The 20799-nt window shown below is 42.3% G+C and overlaps 1 protein-coding gene across 1 annotated transcript; it reads right to left on the bottom strand.

Moving 5' to 3' along the window:
• Positions 1-359: 359 nt before the first annotated feature.
• Positions 360-6107, bottom strand: LOC143983381 (tumor necrosis factor-like). The gene is made up of 4 exons (XM_077483001.1): positions 5791-6107; positions 4359-4404; positions 4180-4236; positions 360-2792 (listed from the first exon to the last, which is right to left on the bottom strand). Exons 1-4 carry the CDS (start codon positions 5968-5970, stop codon positions 2389-2391), a joined length of 687 nt encoding a protein of 228 aa, XP_077339127.1. The 5' UTR covers positions 5971-6107; the 3' UTR covers positions 360-2388.
• Between the last annotated feature and the right edge of the window lie 14692 nt (positions 6108-20799).

The raw sequence follows: 20799 nt of genomic DNA, 5'->3' as shown, positions 1-20799 counted from the left end.
TAATTCCTGCCGCTGACACCAACAATGGGGGACTATTTCTTCCACTGACAACAAAAAGTGTGCGCTATTCCTCCCAATGACACCAAATATTTCTCAACCTAATACCAAAGATCTAGCATTGTTTACTCCCACTGTGCACGATCTAGCCCCCCTAAAGTCTAAAGGCAAGTTTGGAGACCCCTGCTATAGAGTATGGTTGTTTGCTCACTTGATTTGTCCATTAGGCGATTCTATCCCAATGCTACATATGTTTTCTAGAAAATGAAGCCTACAAGCAATGTAAAGATAATTAGTGTTTTGTTTTGACTATTATGTTGTTTTTTTAATAACCTGCATAAAAGAAGAAAAAAACAATAAAATAAATATTAACATATCTCATTTATTGTCAATGTATGCCAAAATACATACAGGATGCGGAAAATTCCTATTCCCCACATCACTTTCCCCTTTACTGGGGGTTAATAAACAGTACAAAGACCAGACTATCTGATTTCCAGCACAAACATACAGAGATAACAATAATACAAATGGTCACACTATGTAAAAAGGAAGCCATAAAAGCGGCTCCAGGTGCAGTATGATAAAAGTTCCTAACCCAACTAGTGTTACATGATAACAGAGAACTAAAAACATTGCTTAGCAATATACAGTTATACCCAGCCTCATTTTTTTTTATTAAAGTGTACATAAACCCTAACAATTAAAACTTTTTTTTTTCTATTCGGTCATTTTGATCGATAAAATATACAATTTAAAGGGTTTTCTTAGATCTGTTTGAGAAGTGCCAAAAATACCTGTTGATTCTGCCAGAAATCTTGCGGGCTGATATTTTCACTTGCTCTTTGCCTGTGCAAAGTTAGCATTGTTCCCAGCAATCTCTGTGCTCTACAGAACAGCTCCCCCTGCGTTATGGAGATAAAGCGAGGGAGGTGTTCTGTAGTCCGGTTGTAGGGTGACAATGCTGCTCCTCTGTGGATACAGGACAGAGAGGGAGCATTATCACCATAGACCAGGAAGTGTGTTACTGGCAGGATCACCAGGTAAAAATAAAAGGGTTAAAAGCTTTGATAGGAAAGCTAATGCAACCACCACATCTAAGTACTGGTAAGGCACTGTGGGGTTGATTAACTAAAACTGGAGAGTGCAAAATCTGGTGCAGCTGTGCATGGTAGCCAATCAGCTTGTTCAATTAAGCTTTGACAATAAAACCTGAAAGCTGATTGGATTCTATGCAGAACTTCACCAGAATTGGCACTTTCCAGTTTTAGTAAATCAACCCCAAAATGTTCACTTTTTGTTATTGGGATTAGATACACTTTGAGGCAACAAAATGAGGTGTGGGATTTATTTTTGGGCAGGAACTGGAGTAAATCAGGAAAAGAAAACCCACAACCATAAGACCCCATAGGGGCACGTGCCATTGGCTGCTGTGACATCGTATGTCATTTCCCAGCGAAGTATAGCGTCTACAACCTGCATCCGTTTCCTCAAATCCCGTGTCCAGCCATTGTGGAATTACAATGCTCAGAAATGCAGGGAATGCTGGGACTTCTAGTTCAACAGCCGCCAGTGAGGCATAGTAGTCAGAAGCCCGGTCTATGGTATTTCATAACAACATGATATAAAGGATAGAAGATACATACACTGTATGTATACACATAACACAAATCAATATCTCAAACGCTGTAACCAATAATACATAATGTATATATAAAATTAAATAAATAAATATTAAATAAATATTGCAATAATAGTTAATAAAAGAGTGTTGTGTCGAAGATTTCTGTTGAAGAGTTGCAGCACTGGTCTCACCATAAGGTTGGACCCCCATACACACCATTAGATTTTCTGCAGATTTTTGTCTTCAGATTTATCAAAACCATATAATATGAGGTCAAACCTTAAGAGTTTCATTTGGAATGCAATCAGGTAGGCCCTTGCACTACATGGTTTTGGTAAATCTGAAGACAAAAATCTGCTGAAAATCGAATAGTGTGTATGGGGCTTAAGAGTGTGAGAGAGGGGTTGATTTACTACAAATGATGAGTGCAAAATCTGGTGCAACTGTGCATGGTACCCATCACCAGCGTCTAACTTCAGCTTGTTCAATCAAGTTTTGATTTTAAAAAAAAATGGAAACTGATTGGTTTCTATGCAGAGCTGCACCCGTTTTTGCTTTCTCCAGTTTTAGTAAATAAACCCCAGAGTGTCTTAAAAATAGAGGAAAAATGGATTGTGTTGCTGACCTCACAGAAATATATTTTCATTGCATCAAAGTTCCAGCTTTGATGTGCTACCCAGGATTTAGGACGTACAAAAAACATTTTGAAAGAAGAGTGACTAAAGTGATTTAGACAAAGTCCAATGAACGGAAGTCCATCAAGTCTGTTATAAAGCAAGGACACCAAAATAAACTTGTCCTGACCTATTTAGGCTAAGAAGATGAGTATGTGATGTTTCAGTTGAAAGAATGTCCCCCTCATCAAGTTGGAATATACCTCCTTGGTAGATGGGCTGATGCCAGATGCTTGGTGATTTCACCTCACACGCTGTTTTGGTGGAGGTGAGAAGAGGCGTGACTTTTGGGTAATCGCCCTTACGGTTGACTGTGTGGGTCAGCTCTGTGGCTTTCATCGTCAAGCAATCTTTGCCAGTGTAGACGACCTGGGTATACACAAAGTAGAGGCCATCTTGTGGGATCTCCAGAGCGTTTTCCTGAAGTATTACACTGGAGGTTTTGAAGGTGTTCATGGGAGTGGATACCCATATTATTTTGCCATCCTGGAGTTTTGCTGCAATGATCAAGGAAAAAAACGTCAGTGAAACGTGTTTGAGCAATGGAAAACTAGTTTACAATGGTTCTTTGACATCTAAAACATGATATTAATTTACAAACAGAATATTTCTTATAATCTAATTTTAGATCTAGCAGTGTATAAGATCTTAACCCCACTATGGCCTATGGGGTCTATTTATACATTTTTATTACACAACTTGCACCTAAAATTAGCATTTTTTCCCCGATTGGTTTCAATGAGAAAATATGTCAATCTTGAGTAAAAGTTGTGTGAAAAACATTCCAAAAGTTTGTGAATCTCTAACCATCACACCACTATGGACATCTCATCCCAACTACAACATCCTCCACTCTCTGGGAAGGTTTTCCACAAGATTTTGGAGTGTGTTTGTGGGAATATTTGTGGGAATATATGCTAATTCAGCCAAAAGAGCATTAGTGAGGTCAGGTACTGATGGTGGACGAGAAGCGTTGGCTTGAAATAGATGGTCAAGTTCATCCCACAGTTGTTCAGTAGGGTTGAGGTCAAGATTCTGTGTTGGGCACTCAAGTTCCTCTACATCAAACTCATAAAAGTATGTCTTTATGGGGCACAGTAATGCCGGGACAAAAAAGGACCTTCCTCAAACTGTTATCACAAGTTTGGAAGTGTATAATTATCTACAATGTCTTTATATGCTATAGTATTAACAGTACTCACAGTAAAAGTTTGTGAATCTCTAACCATCACACCACTATGGACATCTCATCCCAACTACAACATCCTCCACTCTCTGGGAAGGTTTTCCACAAGATTTTGGAGTGTGTTTGTGGGAATATTTGTGGGAATATATGCTAATTCAGCCAAAAGAGCATTAGTGAGGTCAGGTACTGATGGTGGACAAGAAGTGTTGGCTTGAAATAGATGGTCAAGTTGATCCCACAGTTGTTCAGTAGGGTTGAGGTCAAGATTCTGTGTTGGGCACTCAAGTTCCTCTATCTCAAACTCATAAAAGTATGTCTTTATGGGGCACAGTAATGCCGGGACAGAAAAGGACCTTCCTCAAACTGTTATCACAATTTTGGAAGTGCATAATTATCTACAATGTCTTTGTATGCTGTAGTATTAACAGTACCCTTCACTGGAAACACCTCAACCATGTGGGGGGGGGGGGGGGGATGTCAATACCATATGGCCATATAATGTATTGGGACCAGAACTTTTTTTTATTTTGTGGCCTTTTGAATTATTAGATTTTTCTTCAAACCAAATATTTTGGCTACTCCAAAATTTGCTGGTTTGATTAGCATCAAAGTTCAATTCTACTGGGCATCACTGCTAATGGTACCATTTTAGTAAATAATGTACAATGCTGGCAGAAAAGAAATGTAAGGAAATCTACCTGTTAAATGAGCAGCCAGTCTTTCTCCGGTCATGGCCTGGGTATGAGGTGCTGAACCTATATAAAATAAAGAACGTTCGTTAACACAGTGGACATTATATTATTTTATTTTTTTTAAATCCTGATTATTTATACTGTATATAAAATGTCCCCAATTTTCAAACTTTCCTCCAACTCACCTAAGAATGTCTGGATATGAAATACTTCTGGAGACTGGAACTCATCCTGCAATTGAAAAAAAAAAATTCAGTTAGTTGCAAAGTTCACACATTGTTTCTGGCTTTCAGAGTTAAGTGTACTTGTGACAAGTAATGGGTTGAGGAAGTAGTTAGAAGAACTTGAAAAACTGGTCAGACAAGAGGAGCGGCAGCATTTTTAGCGGGGAAAGTACTGACTTGGGAAACTCTCAGCGAGCCGGCCAAGCTGGCCAGCGCTACACTAAAGACGAGGGCAAGGGTTGCCACCTGGTATGAAATTCATGTTGGACAGACTAATGAAAATCTATTTGGTTGTTGTATCTTACAATATTATGCACTATTATTTACTCTGGCAGAGCAAAGTCACAGCACTGCAATGATTGCTATCGCTTGCTGCACTTTGGTCCTTCGCCAAGAGCCGTATACGCTGTCTAAGAGGAGCAGCATATGTTGCTAGCCGTTGGGCTTGATTTACTAAAATAGTGAAGCATGTTCACTTTTCAAAGTGATTTTGTTACTTATCTTAGTGCATGAGGGAAAACAAAATTTAAATTCACCATGCCAAGAATATCCAATCACGTGCAAGCATCATTTTTTTCTTACGCATAATTGGCTGATTGAAGTCAGCTGCACCTTAGCAAGTGAATTTTCTCTTTGCAAAGTGAATTTTCACTTAGTCTAGCAAATAGTGTAAAGTTGTGCTGACTTCAATCATCCAATCAAGTGCGAGCAAAAGTTCTTTTTTTTTTTTTTTTTTTTTTACATTTTCCTTGCACACATGATTGGGTGCTTTTTGCAAAGTGAATTTTTTTTTTTTTTTTTTTACATTGTTTCACCTTATTAACTAAGATAAGTGACGTGATCTACTCCTTTAGTAAATCAGGGTCAGTGATCAAATATAGCAAGTTTGAACACTTTACATCAATTTAGATAATGATCTAAAATAAATAAATAACAATAAGATAACAAATAAGATTTAATCATATTAATATATATATATATATAAATATATATAAAAAATATATATATATATGTGTGTGTGTATATATAAATATATAAATATATATATATATATATATATATATATTTCAATCAAAATGATGATGCAAACAAAGTGCAGCGCTAAAGCGACTATTTCACAATGTCTTACTCTCATCTCTCAGCGCTGGACCTTTCAGCAACAGCGACTGTTATATTTTAAACATTGCAGTCCCAGTTAAGTCCATCGCTGAGCGCAGAGTGCTTAAGATAAAACGCAATAACCCATCGCAACCATCCAAAATTCGCTTGCGAATTGCGGCACGCTGAATTCCGATTGGCTGCCAGGAGTTAGTAGTCGTTAAACATCATCGCTGTGCTTTTAATCGCTTTACAGAATAAGCCCACTAGCATGGTTCTCAATAATGGCACCCACCTGATGACCAGGCGTCGGGATGATCTGGAAGTGGAACAGAGCGAATATAGTGGTGGCCACCAGTAAGAGGATAAAGGAGCAGACGCTGAGCCAGTGGAAGCATGAGAAGTTGCTCTTGGGTGCTGTGGGTGGCTGCAGAAGAGGCACCTCGGTTTGTACTTGGGTCAAAGTCCCTTCCATCTTTCTCTCCTAGTTTGCTATATCTTCTTCTTCTGTATATTCTGTTTATGTCCACTTTTCTGTGGATTGTTTGTGCTTTTTGTGCTGTCATTTGCTTTTCAGCTCTGTATATACCAGCATTTGAGAATTTCCCCGGTGACATCAGGGAAGGGGTGGAAACCTATCGCCCTAGTGCCGTTCAGCCCAACTTGTCTCCTCCTTTGTAGTGGAAAGAGAACTAGGCTCCGTTTTGAAAGAGAAACTTCCTGCAACATTGGAAAAGAAAAGCATTTCTGCTTTTTTCTGCATTGTGTCATATGGAAAGTTAGCGTGTCTAATTTGCAACGGTGGAGAATTGGAAGGTTGACCAGAGCCAGCACTAAGGGGGACTTCTACTTGCAATTTACAATATTCCTTTATAGAAAGACCTAAACTGTGAGACACGGGCAGCTGTCTCTGGCTTCAATATTTTTTTCACCTTAAAAAATACATAATGCAGAATAAACCCCCCAATAAAAAAGTAAAAAAAAAAAAACAGTCATAGTAATCACATCTGTGAATTCATGTACACATCAGAAGGCAACCAAATACTTTTTTGCAATGTGGCACCTCCAAGCAAAATATGTCTGTTTGACCTCTTGCTGATCGCATATAAGTGGCAGCAGGGAGAGTGCGATTTACTGCTGCCCCCCGATATATGGAATATGTCAGCAGCAGCCGAGGGGTTTCACACCCTCTCCTGGTTGCAACATCATCTGAGAATGAGCGTGAAACTGACATGCTGATTGTCGGCTCTCAACATGTTTCCTCTCAACACCTTATCCCAGTGATGGCAAACCTCGGCACCCCAGAAGTTTTGGAACTACATTTCCCATGATGCCCATGCAATGTAGTTGAGCATCACTGGAAATGTAGTTCCAAAACATCTGGGGTGCCAAGGTTTGCCATCACTGCCTTATCCCATCCTGCCCATCAGCAGACCCAGGACCGCCATTACTGATGCCACCAGGGGAGGGCGACCAAAAATGTCTCATTAAAGGGAACATGTCACAAAATGTCTATATATACACACACACACACACACACACACACACACACACACACACACACACACACACACACACACACACACACAGTCTCCGCTCTAATTTATCCCAAAGGTGTTCTATTGGGTTGAGGTTAGGTCTCTGTGCAGGCCAGTCAAGTTCCTTCACCCCTAACTCACTCATCCATGTCTTTATGGACCTTGCTTTGTGCACTGGTCTGCAGTCATGTTGGAACAGGAAGGGGCCATCCCCAAACTGTTCCCACAAAGTTGGGGGCATGAAATTGTCCAAAATATCTTGGTATGTCGATACCTTAAGAGTTCCCTTCACTGGAACTAAGGGGCCAAGCTCACCCTTGAAAAAAACAATCTCCCCTCCAATAAATGATTTGGACAAGTGCACAAAGCAAGGTCTATAAATACATTAATGGGCAGGTTTGGGGTGGAGGAACTTGACCGGCCTGCACAGAGTCCTGACCTCAACCTGATAGAACACCTGTGGGATGAATTAAGGTGGAGACTGCGAGCCAGGCATTCTCGTCCAACATCGGTGCCTGACCTCACAAAGCCGCTTCTGGAAGAATGGTCAAACATTCCCATAGACACACTCCTAAACCTTGTGGACAGCCTTCCCAGAAGAGTTGAAGCTGTTATAGCAGGAAAGGGTGGGCCAACTCAATATTGAACCGTACGGACTAAGACTGGGATATCACTGAATTTCATGCGCATGTAAAGGCAGGCGTCCAAATACTTTTGACTATATATATATATATATATATATATATATATATATATATATATGATAAGGCATGTAAATGGGCCCATATCGTTTCCCTAAAGCCCAACTCCGGACACAAAAAAGTTTTCCCATGTGGTGGGGTTGTGCTCAGGATAACTGCTTGTTTTGTCCAGGGGAGAGAAGAAAGCTGTATGTTCACCTGATCCTCCGCTCTACCGGACGAACAAGCAGTTGACCCGTGCCCCGCTACCCCGCTAGCCCACTGCATGGGAAACGTTTTTTGCCTGGAGTTTGTACTTTAAAGTTTACCTTTCAGACCACAGTCATGTTACAGCCATATTTAGGGTGTAACATGAAACATGGTCCAATTCCCCAAGCCGCCACCTTTAAACCAGCACTTCTCCCTGAAGTGTTGCTCCACCTGCACAGCTGCCTCATCATCTATTCACAGATCCATTCATAGGCATTTGTATATAGAAAGGCTACAAGTTCCATCTGTGACTGCAGCAGGAGGATTCATAGAGTGCAGTGGTGCACGAGCGCAGTGACGTTGTCCAAGATGTGAGTGCATTTATTACATTTTTGCAAAAGGTGAACTATACCTTTTAAGGCAGAATTTTAATTCATGGTTTGGATGACCAGGTTACCAATTTGATGCAATTGCACTTATAACAGAGCAACCCATTCCCACTCTTAACCTCCCTAGCGGTATGATTCAGTCTGGTTTTAGGTGCTGAAAGCGGTACAATTATTTTGCATGGAAATTTGGCGTTTTATATTGTAGTCCTGTAATTCTTAGGAATAACTCTCTTAAATCTGTTCAAACCAGAGTCTAGTAGACATCCCGGGTATGATAAAGTTTATAATATAATAAATAATAATAAAAATGATTCAATAATGTAATCAAATCCTAAAACACTGAAAAAGGGACACTTTTTGGTTGCCATGGACAATCTCCAAATTTCAGGCAGAAATAAACTGTATTTATAATATAAAAGTGCATGCAGGGCACTGCACAGACCACTAGGGACAAAGGGGTGTGTATTTTTTAATACAGTACTGCAATCTGTCTGTCTTTTTACTTTTTTTAATTTGCCGCTGTTCTTCCGCTCCCGTGCGCCGTAACGTCGCAGGGAATGGAGCTCGGCGGCATTCGGCACTGTGAATCGAGCAGAGGACAGCTCGATCACACAGCGCGGAGGACAACGCTGGATCCAGGGGACAAGGTAAGTAACTCTCCCTGTATCCTCCCTGTATCCAGCGATGCGATCCCGAGTCTGGCTCGGGGTTACCGCTCCTGTTAGTAAAATCCCAACCCGAGCCAGACTCGGGATTACCGCCAGGGAGGTTAAAGAAGAATGAAACTCTTTCTGAGCACCACAAACTGAAAATGCTGGTCAATTCATTTTTAAGTTTCAAAGCAAACTCACCCATCCATGTCTTCATACTTTATGTTGTTGAGACCCCCCCCCCACAGCCATCTTGAGTAAGGGCAGATGATTCATGTAGCATATACTTCCTGGAATCCCTCTGCCCTTAGCTCAGGCATGCAAGTAGCAAGGTGTGCTTAGGTGATAAAATCCCGCCTACCCTCCTCCAGAATGGAAGAAAAAATACCCATGAAGACTCCTGGGATGCACACCATCATTTGGCCTAGGCCAGAAACCAGAAAGCAACTGAAGAAATGTAAAAAAAAAAAAAGTTTAAAACAAGTAAGTATAATATAGCTTCCTATCTATTTACTAAGGCTGGCAGCACCAGGGACCAGAGCCAGGACAAGGAGTGGCTGCCCTGAGCGCAATGGTTTATTGTAGGGATGGAGGCACCCTGACCCTAAGGGAAGGGGGGGGGGCATAGTTTGCCCTGGGCACTGGATGACCTTGGCCTGGCACTGGTTAGTATACCGATTAAAATAGCTAATGTTGATTGTGAGAGATTAGTTCCACTTTAAACTCACCTATCTCAGATCCTTTAAGATATCGTTGACTAGACCAGTGGGCCAAGCCCACAAATGCGCAACCCAATCCCATTTATTAATATAGATTTCCAAGTATGTTATACTTTAACATTAAGGCTGGGTTCACACCAGTGCGAATTGGATGTGGTTATCACCGCATCCAAGTCACACAGCAGGAGATTGTTACCGGCTCTCTATGGAGCCGGTTCACATATATCCACAGCGGCTCCGATGCGATTTGGCTGAATTCTGTCCATTTCAGGTCCAAATTCAGCCAAAAATTCAAGCTAAAAATGGACCTGAAACGGTGAAAGGGGACGCATCGGACTCCTGCTGTGAGCCTCTGCGTGCTCATATGTGAACCCAGCCTAAAAGTGTCAAACATTAACAAAACTGGAGACAAAAACTAAATTTCTTCAGCGTGACCTGGCAATGAAAATTCCTACTTCACATAGTTCAATTTAGGAAGTTAGATCTGTTTCATGATGAAATGAGATGAAGTAAGGGCAAAAAGTCATTAGTGGGACTTACCCAAAGAAAAAAAAAATTGCATTATTTAAATAAAACAGAAAAGTAAAGACAAAAGGAAAGGCGACTGCATGGGGAATTTTAAGCTTCACTAGCAAAATTATCAAATTTAATTCCACTCTTAGGCCCTCTGCACGTTGGGCAGTTAACCCTGTGCATGAGACTCTGGCGTTTTGGTGCCGGTGGAAAGCGCAGCCCCCTCTGCTGGCAGCCGGTAAAACTTTATGAGAGGCTGAGAGCTGCTGAAGCTGGATGGTGCACCAAGTGGTACTAAAGTATAGGCCAGGAGTATAAAGTATGGGCCCATCTCTGGTATGGGTGTACCTGCCCTAATAAGGGCAGAAGTAATATGTGGTGGGGCAGTTGGTTGTATCGGCTGATGAATTTGTCAAACAATTGCCCCCAGCAATAAGTTGCGGCTGGGGGCCGTGGAAAAGCCAAGGTGGTGCCAGATACAGCTAGTTGGTCTGTCAAGGGTGCCTTCAAAAATCCTATGCAGTTACATTCAGTTAGAGAGGTTATGGTATGTTTTTTCTGTTTATTACCGTTTTTCTATTATGTAATAAAGTGTTTTATGGTTGATTATTGTAATAAAGGGCTGCTATGGCCATTTAAACCCAAAGAAATATGTCTGGCCTGAATTCTTTAACCACTTCAATACAGGGCATTTATACAGCTTCCTTACCAGACCAATTTTTAGCTTTCAGCGCTCTCACTTCGAATGCCAGTTACTCAGTCATGCAACACTATACCCAAACAACATTTTTATCATTTTTTTCATACAAATAGAGATTTCTTTTGGTGGTATTTAATCACCACAGGGCTTTTTATTTTTTGTGGCATAAGTGAAAAAAAGAGCGAAATTTTTGAAAAAAAACACACTTTTTTTTAGTTTCTATGATAAAATTTTGCAAATAAGTAATTTTTGTTCATAAATTTGGGCCAAAATTTATACGGTTACATCTCTTTGGTAAAAATAAACCAAATTAGTGGATATTATTTCGTTTCTTTGAAAGTTATAGAGTGGTGCAAATCATTGAAAATTGATCACATCTGATCACATCTGATGCACTGACGGCCTATCTCATTTCTTGAGGCTCTGAAATGTCAGGAAAGTACAAATACCCCCAAAATTACCCCTTTTTGAAAAGTAAACAGTCCAAGGTATTTAGTAAGAAGCATGGTGAGTTTTTTGAAGTTGTAATTTTTTCCCACAATTCTTGGGAAAAAGAAGAATTTTTTTTTTTTTTTTTACAAAATTGTCATAATAACAAGTTATTTCTCATACACAGCATATGCATACTTCCAATTACACCCCAAAATACATTCTGTAACTCTTCCCGAGTATGGCGGCGATACCACATGTGTGTGACTTTTACACAGGCTGGCCACACAGAGAGGTACAACATGCAGGGAGCACCGTAAGGGGTTCTAGGAGCATAAATGACACCTCGAATTTCCTAACGACCTATTACATTTGTGAAGGCCCTAGAGCACCAGGACAGTAGAATTACCCACAAAATGACCCCATTTTGGAAAGCAAACACCCCAACGTATATTCTATGAGGCATAATGAGTCTTTTGAACAGTTAATTGTTTTCCACAAGTCTTCGGAAAACGTGGAAAGAAAATGAAAACATTTTTTTTTACACAAAGTGGTCAGTTTATAAGATATTTCTAACTCAAAGCATGTACATAGCAAAAATTACACCCTAAAACACATTCTGCTCCTCATCCTGAGTATGGCAATACCACATGTGTGTGACTTTTACACAGCGTGTCCACATACATAGGCCCAACATGCAGGGAGCACCATCAGGTGTTCTAGGAGCATGAATGACACCTCTAATTTCCTAATGACCTATTACATTTGTGAAGGCCCTGGAGCACCAGGACAATGAAATTACCCACAAAATGACCCCATTTTGGAAAACAAACACCCCAAAGTATATTCTATGAAGCATTATGAGTCTTTTGAGCGGTTCATTTTTTTACACAAGTCTTCAGAATACGTGGAGAGAAAATTAAAATCTTTTTTTTTTTTTTTTACACAAAGTTGTCAATTTATAAGATATTTCTAACACATAGCATGTATATAGCAAAAATTATACCCCAAAACACATTCTGCTACTCCTCCTGAGTATTGCGATACCACATGTGTTACACTTTTACACAGCCTTGCCATATACAGAGGTCCAACATGGAAGTGGTACCTTCAGGCGTTCTAGGAGCATAAATGACACATCTCATTTCGTTCCTACATATCACACTTTTGAAGGTCCTGGAGCACCAGGACAATGGAATTACCCACAAAATGACCCCATTTTGGAAAGCAAACACCCCAATGTGTATTCTATGAGGCATGGGCTGCAAATAGGTACTCGGATACTCTGACGGGCTGGTGACAGGTACTCTGTTACTCCGACGGGCTGGTGACAGGTACTCTGTTACTCCGACGGGCTGGTGACAGGTACTCTGTTACTCCGATGGGCTGGTGACAGGTACTCGGGTACTCCGACGGGCTGGTGACAGGTACTCGGGTACTCCGACGGTGTCACGTACCTTCTAGTAGGGAGCCCGGTTTGTGGAAAGAGGCCTCCCTTACAACTCCCACTATCGGTTTCCTGGCAATGTAACAGGGAACACAGGAGTAAGGAGGGGTACAGGTGCCTGGCAGGATCAACAGATGAGAAGGATGGATAGGTGAAGTTCAGTGGAGCAGGTAATCACAGCGAATGGATCAGCAGGTAATTTATAGCAGATAACACGGTTCAATGGAGCAGGTAACTTGCAGCAGATGAAAAGCAGTGCAGGGAAGCAGGCAACTTGTAACAGATGAACAGTGCAATATACACAGGTACTTGCAGCAGATGAACAGTTCAATATGAGCAGGCTACTTGCAGCAGGTGAACAGTTCAATAAGACAAGTAACTTGTAGCAGACGAAGAGTGCAATATAAGCAGGTACTTGCAGCAGATGACACAGTTCAATACAAGCAGGTTCACCTTAAGCAGATGGATGGTCAAAGCAAGCCGGGTCAGATATCAGACTGGAAGCAAAGTACAAGGGAACAGGCAGAAGAATCGTCACAACAAGCCGGGGTCGGGTGCAGGCAGATAGCAGATGGGTCACAGGCAGGCTAGGTCAAACAGGAACGAAAGCTACGGATCAGGTCTCACAGGTATAACGCTGTAGAGCAGACAGCAGAGACCAAGAGGCTAGTTTAAATAGGCCGTTTGGTGCCAACACGGACGCACGCACGCGACCGCTCACGTGCTTGCACACGCGCACCCGCGTACGAACGCATGCGCCCACGTACGATCGTGCGCACCCGCGCCGAAGCCCGCGATCGTAAACCAGAAGACTTGGAGGTCAGTCTCTTCATGCGATTTTCATGACAGACGGGCTGGTAACAGGTACTTGGGTACTCCGACGGGCTGGTGACAGGTACTTGGGTACTCCGACGGGCTGGTGACAGGTTCTCAGGTACTCAGATGGGTTGTGACAGGTACTCAGGTACTCGGGTACTCAGATGGACTGTGACAGGTACTCAGATGGACTGTGACAGGTACTCAGATGGGCTGTGACAGGTACTCGGGTACTCAGATGGGCTTTGACAGGTACTCGGGTACTCAGATGGGCTGTGACAGGTACCCAGGTACTCAGGTGGGCTGGGACAGGTACTCAGGTGGGCTGGGACAGGTACCCGGGTACTCAGATGGGCTGACAGGTGCTCAGGTACTCGGATACTCAGATGGACTGTGACAGGTACTCGAGTACTCAGATGGGCTGTGACAGGTACTCGGGTACTCAGATGGGCTGTGACAGGTACTCGGGTACTCAGATGGGCTGTGACAGGTACTTGGGTACTCAAGTACTCAGATGGGCTGACAGGTACTCGGGTATTCAGATGGGAGACAGGTGCTCAGGTACTCGGATACTCAGATGGACTGTGACAGGTACTCGAGTACCCAGATGGGCTGTGACAGGTACTCGGGTAGTCAGATGGGCTGTGGCAGGTACTCGGGTACTCAGATGGGCTGTGACAGGTACTCGGGTACTCAGGTACTCAGGTGGGCTGACAGGTACTGGGGTACTCAGATGGGCTGACAGGTACTGGGGTACTCAGATGGGCTGACAGGTACTTAGGTACTCGGGTACTCAGATGGGCTAGGACAGGTACCCAGGTACTCGGGTACTCAGATGGGCTGGGACAGGTACTCGGGTACTCAGATGGGCTGGGACAGGTACTCGGGTACACAGATGGGCTGACAGGTACTCAGGTACTCGGGTACTCAGATGGGCTGGGACAGGTACTCAGGTACTCAGATGGGCTGACGGGTACTCAGGTACTCAGATGGTGTGACAGGTAGAGAGGCAGAACGAGGATTTGCCTATGTAAACAAGGCAACACTTAACCCTATGATCACCACTAGTGTTAACCCCTTCTCTGCCAGTGCCATTTATACAATGAACAGTGCATTTTTATAGCACTGATCGCTGTATTGGTGTTACTGGTTACCAAAAAGTGTCACTTAGGGTCAGATTTGTCCACGCAATGTCGCAAGTGTTTCACAGGAACACTGTGTGGTGATACAATGATATTCAGTTCAACTACTGCAATTAAAGATTGTTGAGCTTCAATATGTCAAAGACTTTTTATTATTATTATTATTTTTTTTATTATTATTATTATACAGGATTTATATAGTGCCAACAGTTTGTGCAGCGTTTTACAATATGAGGGCAGACAGTACAATTGCAATACATTGAATACAGGAGGATTCAGAGGTCCCTGCTCTTTAGAGCTTACAATCTAGAAGGGAGGGTCAAGTGATATAAAAGGTAATAACTGAGGGGGATGAGCTGATGGAAAAAATGAAAGTACAGTTGTTATGTGGAAGCAGGATAAGCTTCTCTAAAGAGAAAAGCTTTCAGGGACCACCTAAAAGTACAAAGAGCTAGAGATAGACGGACAGACTGGGGTAGGGAATTCCAGAGTATGGGAGAGGCTCAGGAGAATTCCTGGAGGTGAGCATTGGAGGAGATGATAAGGAAACTAGAGAGCAGGAAATCTTGGGAGAAACAAAGAGAATGATTAGGTTGGTATTTTGAGACTAGGTTAGTGGTGCAGTTGGGGGCCAAGTTGTGGATTGCTTTGTAAGTTATTATTAGTATCTTGAATTTAATTTGTTGGTTGAGTGGCAGTCAATGGAGGGATTGGCAGAGAGGAGTAGCAGACACTAAGTGGTTTCTCAGTCGTAGGCAGGTCCCAGTCTTCAGTAATGATTGGGAGCCATCAGAACCTTATGTGTTGTCCCCAGCCCTTATATATATTGACCGTAAACAAACTATGTTGTTGGTAGTTCCCATCATTGTCCCCTTCTATCAGCAAGTTTCAGGGTATGAGTGTTCATATCATTTGGGCCATATCCCAGATAACAAGCAACTGAGCTGCAAGATTGAAAATGACTTGCTAAGCTATTGCTAGACTTGCCGGGCTTCACAAGTTTGTTCCAAATTTGCAAGAAGTCCACATTGCATGACTCTAGACTTTCTTTGCAAACATTCTGCAAGTTCTGCTTCAGTAATGTTGTGCAATAGTCATCCCACCACAGCGGTCACTGTGGCTGAATTTTCATGCTGCAGACTTGCAGAGTTCTTGCTGTAGATTCATAACTGTAACTTTACTCTTGCTAGACACTTGCCATGCACATTTTCTACACATTGGAAAAGTGTCAACTAGGACTTGTGCTTCAACTGCTCTGTTAGTGTACAAAATGCCAGGGAAAATGTTCAGCAATTAACAGACTTACACTTCAACACTGCCACAAATTTGTGGCAAGATATCCTTGCTATCTGGGATGTGCTTGGTGGTGCAGCTCAAGCTGAAGTGTAGAACCCCACAGGCACTCAAGATAGCAGGGGTGCAAATGATCCTCTTCGTCTTCTCTGTGACAGTTCTTATATAACTGAGGGCAGGGCTACCCGGTGACGTAAACGGGTGACCCCGCCCCCCTCTGATGCCACGGGGAAGCCACGACTATTGTGAGCTGTGTAGGCTTTTTTGAAGCCTATTGGAGCCTCTGGCTCTAATCACGAGGAATCCATGCGTCCGGCGCCCCGCATGTAGATTGGGGGAACAGAAGCAAGGATTACTGCGCCCACTGCGCCCTGCATTACTGGCCGCCAATGTTGGCTGTATTGATACGTAAGATATTTACCTACTTCAGGAGATGTGGTTAACCTCTTCTTCCTTGGCTTATTACAATTGATTTCCTGATGCAGGTGGTCCTATAGATAAGAAAAGGCATTGTACTGTACAGTGGTGCCTTGGTGTTGACATGCGGGTTTTAGATAAAATCAAAATTAAAATGCAGATTGAAGCCTTGTTTTATATTTATCTGTTAGGAATTTGATTTAGAGCTGAGCTGCAAGTACAGTGGTGTGAAAAAGTGTTTGCCCCCTTCCTCATTTCCTGTTCCTTTGCATGTTTGTCACACTTAAGTGTTTCGGAACATCAAACCAATTTAAACAATAGTCAAGGACAACACAAGTAAACACAAAATGCAATTTGTAAATGAAGGTGTTTATTATTAAAGGTGAAAAAAAATCCAAACCATCATGGCCCTGTGTGAAAAAGTGATTGCCCCCTAAACCTAATAACTGGTTGGGCCACCCTTAGCAGCAACAACTGCAACCAAGCATTTGCGATAACGTGCAATGAGGCTTTTACAGCGTCCTGGAGGAATTTTGGCCCACTCATCTTTGCAGAATTGTCCTAATTCAGTTACATTAGAGGGTTTTCGAGCATGAACGGCCTTTTTAAGGTCATACCACAACATCTCAATAGGATTCAGGTCAGGACTTTGGCTAGGCCACTCCAAAGTCTTCATTTTGTTTTTCTTCAGCCATTCGGTGGTGGACTTGCTGGTGTGTTTAGGATCATTGTCCTGCTGCAGAACCCAAGTTCGTTTCAGCTTGAGTACACGAACAGATGGTCGGACATTCTCCTTCAGGATCTCTTGGTAGACAGCAGAATTAATAGTTCCTTTTATCACGGCAAGTCTTCCAGGTCCTGAAGCAGCAAAACAGCCCCAGACCATCACACTACCACCACCATATTTTACTGTTGGTAAAATGTTATTTTTATGAAATGCAGTGTTCCTTCTACGCCAGATATACTTGGACACACACCTTCCAAAGAGTTCCACTTTTGTCTCATCGGTCCACAGAATGTTGTCCCAAAAGTCTTGGGGATCATCAAGATGTGTTGTGGAGAAATTGAGACGAGCTTTGATGTTCTTTTTGCTCAGCAGTGGTTTTCTCCTTGGAACTCTGCCATGCAGGCCATTTTTGCCCAGTCTTTTCCTGATGGTGGAGGCATGAAGGCTGACCTTAACTGAGGCAAGTGAGGCCTGCAGTTCCTTGGACGTTGTTGTGGGGTCTTTTGTGACCTCTTGGATGAGTCGTCGCTGCGCTCTTGGGGTAATTTTGGGCGGCCGGCCACTCCTGGGAAGGTTCACCACTGTTCCATGTCTTCGCCATTTGTGGATAATGGCTCTCACTGTGGTTCGCTGGATTCCCAAAGCTTTGGAAATGGCTTTATAACCCTTTCCAGACTGATAGATCTCAATTACTTTCTTTCTCAATTGTTCCTGAATTTCTTTGGGTCTCGGCATGATGTGTAGCTTTTAAGGATCTTCTGGTGGACCTTACTGTGTCAAGCAGCTCCTATTTAAGTGATGCCTTGATTGTGAACAGGTGTGGCAATAATCAGGCCTGGGTGTGGCTAGAGAAATTGAACTCAGGTGTGGACAACCACAGTTATAGTATGTTTTAACAAGGGGGGCAATCACTTTTTCACACAGGGCCATGATGGTTTGGATTTTTTTTCACCTTTAATAATAAACACCTTCATTTACAAATTGCATTTTGTGTTTACTTGTGTTGTCCTTGACTATTGTTTAAATTGGTTTGATGTTCCGAAACACTTAAGTGTGACAAACATGCAAAGGAACAGGAAATGAGGAAGGGGGTAAACACTTTTTCACACCACTGTAGCTTAATACACAACTGAAATACAAATTTGTTTTAACTTCCAGGGGAATTGTAATGTTTGATCAGTTTTGTGATCCAGTCACCTCTACCAAACTGCGCATGAAGGTCAAATTCTTGGACCCCATGGCAGTAGCAGCAGCTCAGTTTGGTCAGGAACACAGCCCCGGCCCTCTGACTGGACTAGGGTTGCCACCTCATCCCTTTAGACCTGAACGCATATTAATTACACAGGTTCTGTGGTTGATTAAGGTGGAAGCTAAACTCACTTAGTGTCTTACCTGCATTCAATTAGCCTCAGAACCTGTGTAATTAATATATGTTCGGGTTTAAAGGGATGAGGTGGAAACTGTAGACTGGACAATGAAGCAGCTCACCGGTAAGTCATGATTGTCTCACTCTACTCTTTTCTTCTGCAACACAGACTGATCGGTTTCTAGTTCTAGGCCTTCCTCTCTCATTTAATGCTGCTATCATAGAGGGAATTGCAGGGGAGGCTATTAAATCAATGTAGTGCTGCCATTGATGGTATTTCAAAATACATTTCGCAATTACATCTGCCTAGAGTTTACCTTTACTAAAGTTCATTTTAATGGTCAACTGGACTGAGTTTATGGTTATTTTGGCCTTGTGACCCACACATGTGACTGCCAGATGGGCATACCTGGATAACAGGTAAATCTTAAAATAGGGTCTAACGGTGCTTTTATTTCAATGATGAAATAGTAAAAGGAACTCGCTGAATTCAGACATCAGCCCCATTCGCATAACAGGTAAAAACTCTGCCATTCACAGCCAGTATCAGTAAGCTAGAAAACCTCTTGTGTACACACCCAGATTGGGTTACTGGGAAAATTCAGGGAAACCAACAGAAGCTTCCTCTTAATTTTTAAGGCATATTTAGTAGCCTGTGGTCAGAATTCATAATGAAAAGGATGTAGGGAAGACAGGCCAAAGTTTTTACATTTCATCCAGGTGTGCACTAGGACACCCCACTCTGGGAAATCATCTTCTCATTGGTAATTTAATATATTATGAACACCATTTCCATTCAATGTGCAGCAGGTATTCTTTATCGCACACACTGTCATTTTTATGCTCAATGGAAAACCAAGGAACTGTCATCATGCCAATTTTAGTTCTGTTGGCAGCCTTCCTGCTTTATTCCTGCCCACTCCAACCCCCCCCCCCCCGTTCCTGGACCCCTCTACTTTTTGTTTCCCCCTTCCATTTCCCACCTTCCCTCAGTTTTGCCTTATTACCCTGAGCAATTATAAGGCAATGTCAAGTACATTTCTGATTTGGGATGCTCAAGAGTCAGGTCACACTGAACACAATTTTAGGGTATGAGAAAATGTGTGTTTTGGTTTTGGATAGAGTGGGGAAATGCACATTTTCTTTCTGTTTATTTTTTCAGTCTCTAACCCTATTGGAAAGATTTTCCCAACTTCCTGTTCCTATGAACAAAAAATGCGGGGTTTGATTGTCATCAGGAGAAGAGGGCGTGGACAGCTTTAATTTCCACCCATGCACTCTCCCCTTTGGAAATAATGGCGGGCACCAGACAGGTTGGCTCCTCTTCCCTAGGACTCTTTCTTCAATGGATCAGTAAAGTGTGTGGAGACCTTCCCAATAGGGGTACTGATCTCTCTAGAAGCAAATAAGGAATTTTGCCTGGAGTTGAGCTTTATAGAATGTTATCATAGGTATACAGAATGTCCTATGTTGTCAGACACTATGAACATCATATAGGCATCTAAAAGACAGTGGCTTGGTGGCCTAGAGGGTACCACTGTAGTTTTACAGTGACTGAGTTCCAGCTTTCATCAGGGACAGGACCTTTTCACAAAAGAAAAAAAATTGGGGCAGTTGTCTTGGGCCTTCCAAGTTAGGGAGCCCCCAACAGAATGATATATCCTCCTGCCCATCGCTGTATTTGGTGCAGTGGAACCCTCTCTCTCAAGCTCCATCTTAATAGTCATGTAGGCAGAGTTTGAAAGGAAGGTTCCTAAAGCCCCAATCACAGTATCGGGCAGTGGGACTTTTTTGCCTAGTGGAACCCTTCTTTTCAAACTTTGCTTACTCCGCCTATGTAGTAGAAGTAGGCATCTCAGAGTCTGAGATAAAAGGGTTCTGTTTTGTCGATTACAATGACTGGATGCTAGACATATGCAGGGGAAAGCCTGCTCCCAAAAGACACATTTGTAAGGCAGCCTATATATGTCAGGTGATAGCAACTTTGGTAGGTTAGGTGACAGGTTTTCTTTAGCCCAAATTGGCAACAAGGAAGGTTAAAGGGGCATATTTATGGTTTACAAATAAAGTATTAAACACCATTGTGTAATTAAAAGTGTTACAATTTTTTTATTTTATGTAAGTGGGAGAATGCTCTTAACATTATCAGATACATACCATACACCACAAATTGTCTTGCATATGCTGATTTGCATCCAACACGCTTCTTTAAACTAAATCCGCTTTTTGAAAGATGCATATATGAATAAAGTGATAAAGATAAACAGA

This window comes from Lithobates pipiens, unplaced genomic scaffold, assembly GCF_037356315.1.
Source record: "Lithobates pipiens isolate NorthernLeopardFrog02 unplaced genomic scaffold, aLitPip1_a1.2 Scaffold_1, whole genome shotgun sequence".
In the NCBI taxonomy this organism is placed as follows: Eukaryota; Metazoa; Chordata; class Amphibia; order Anura; family Ranidae; genus Lithobates; species Lithobates pipiens.
Note: the sequence above shows the minus strand (reverse complement) of the source record. Positions and strands in the feature narration are given on the sequence as shown.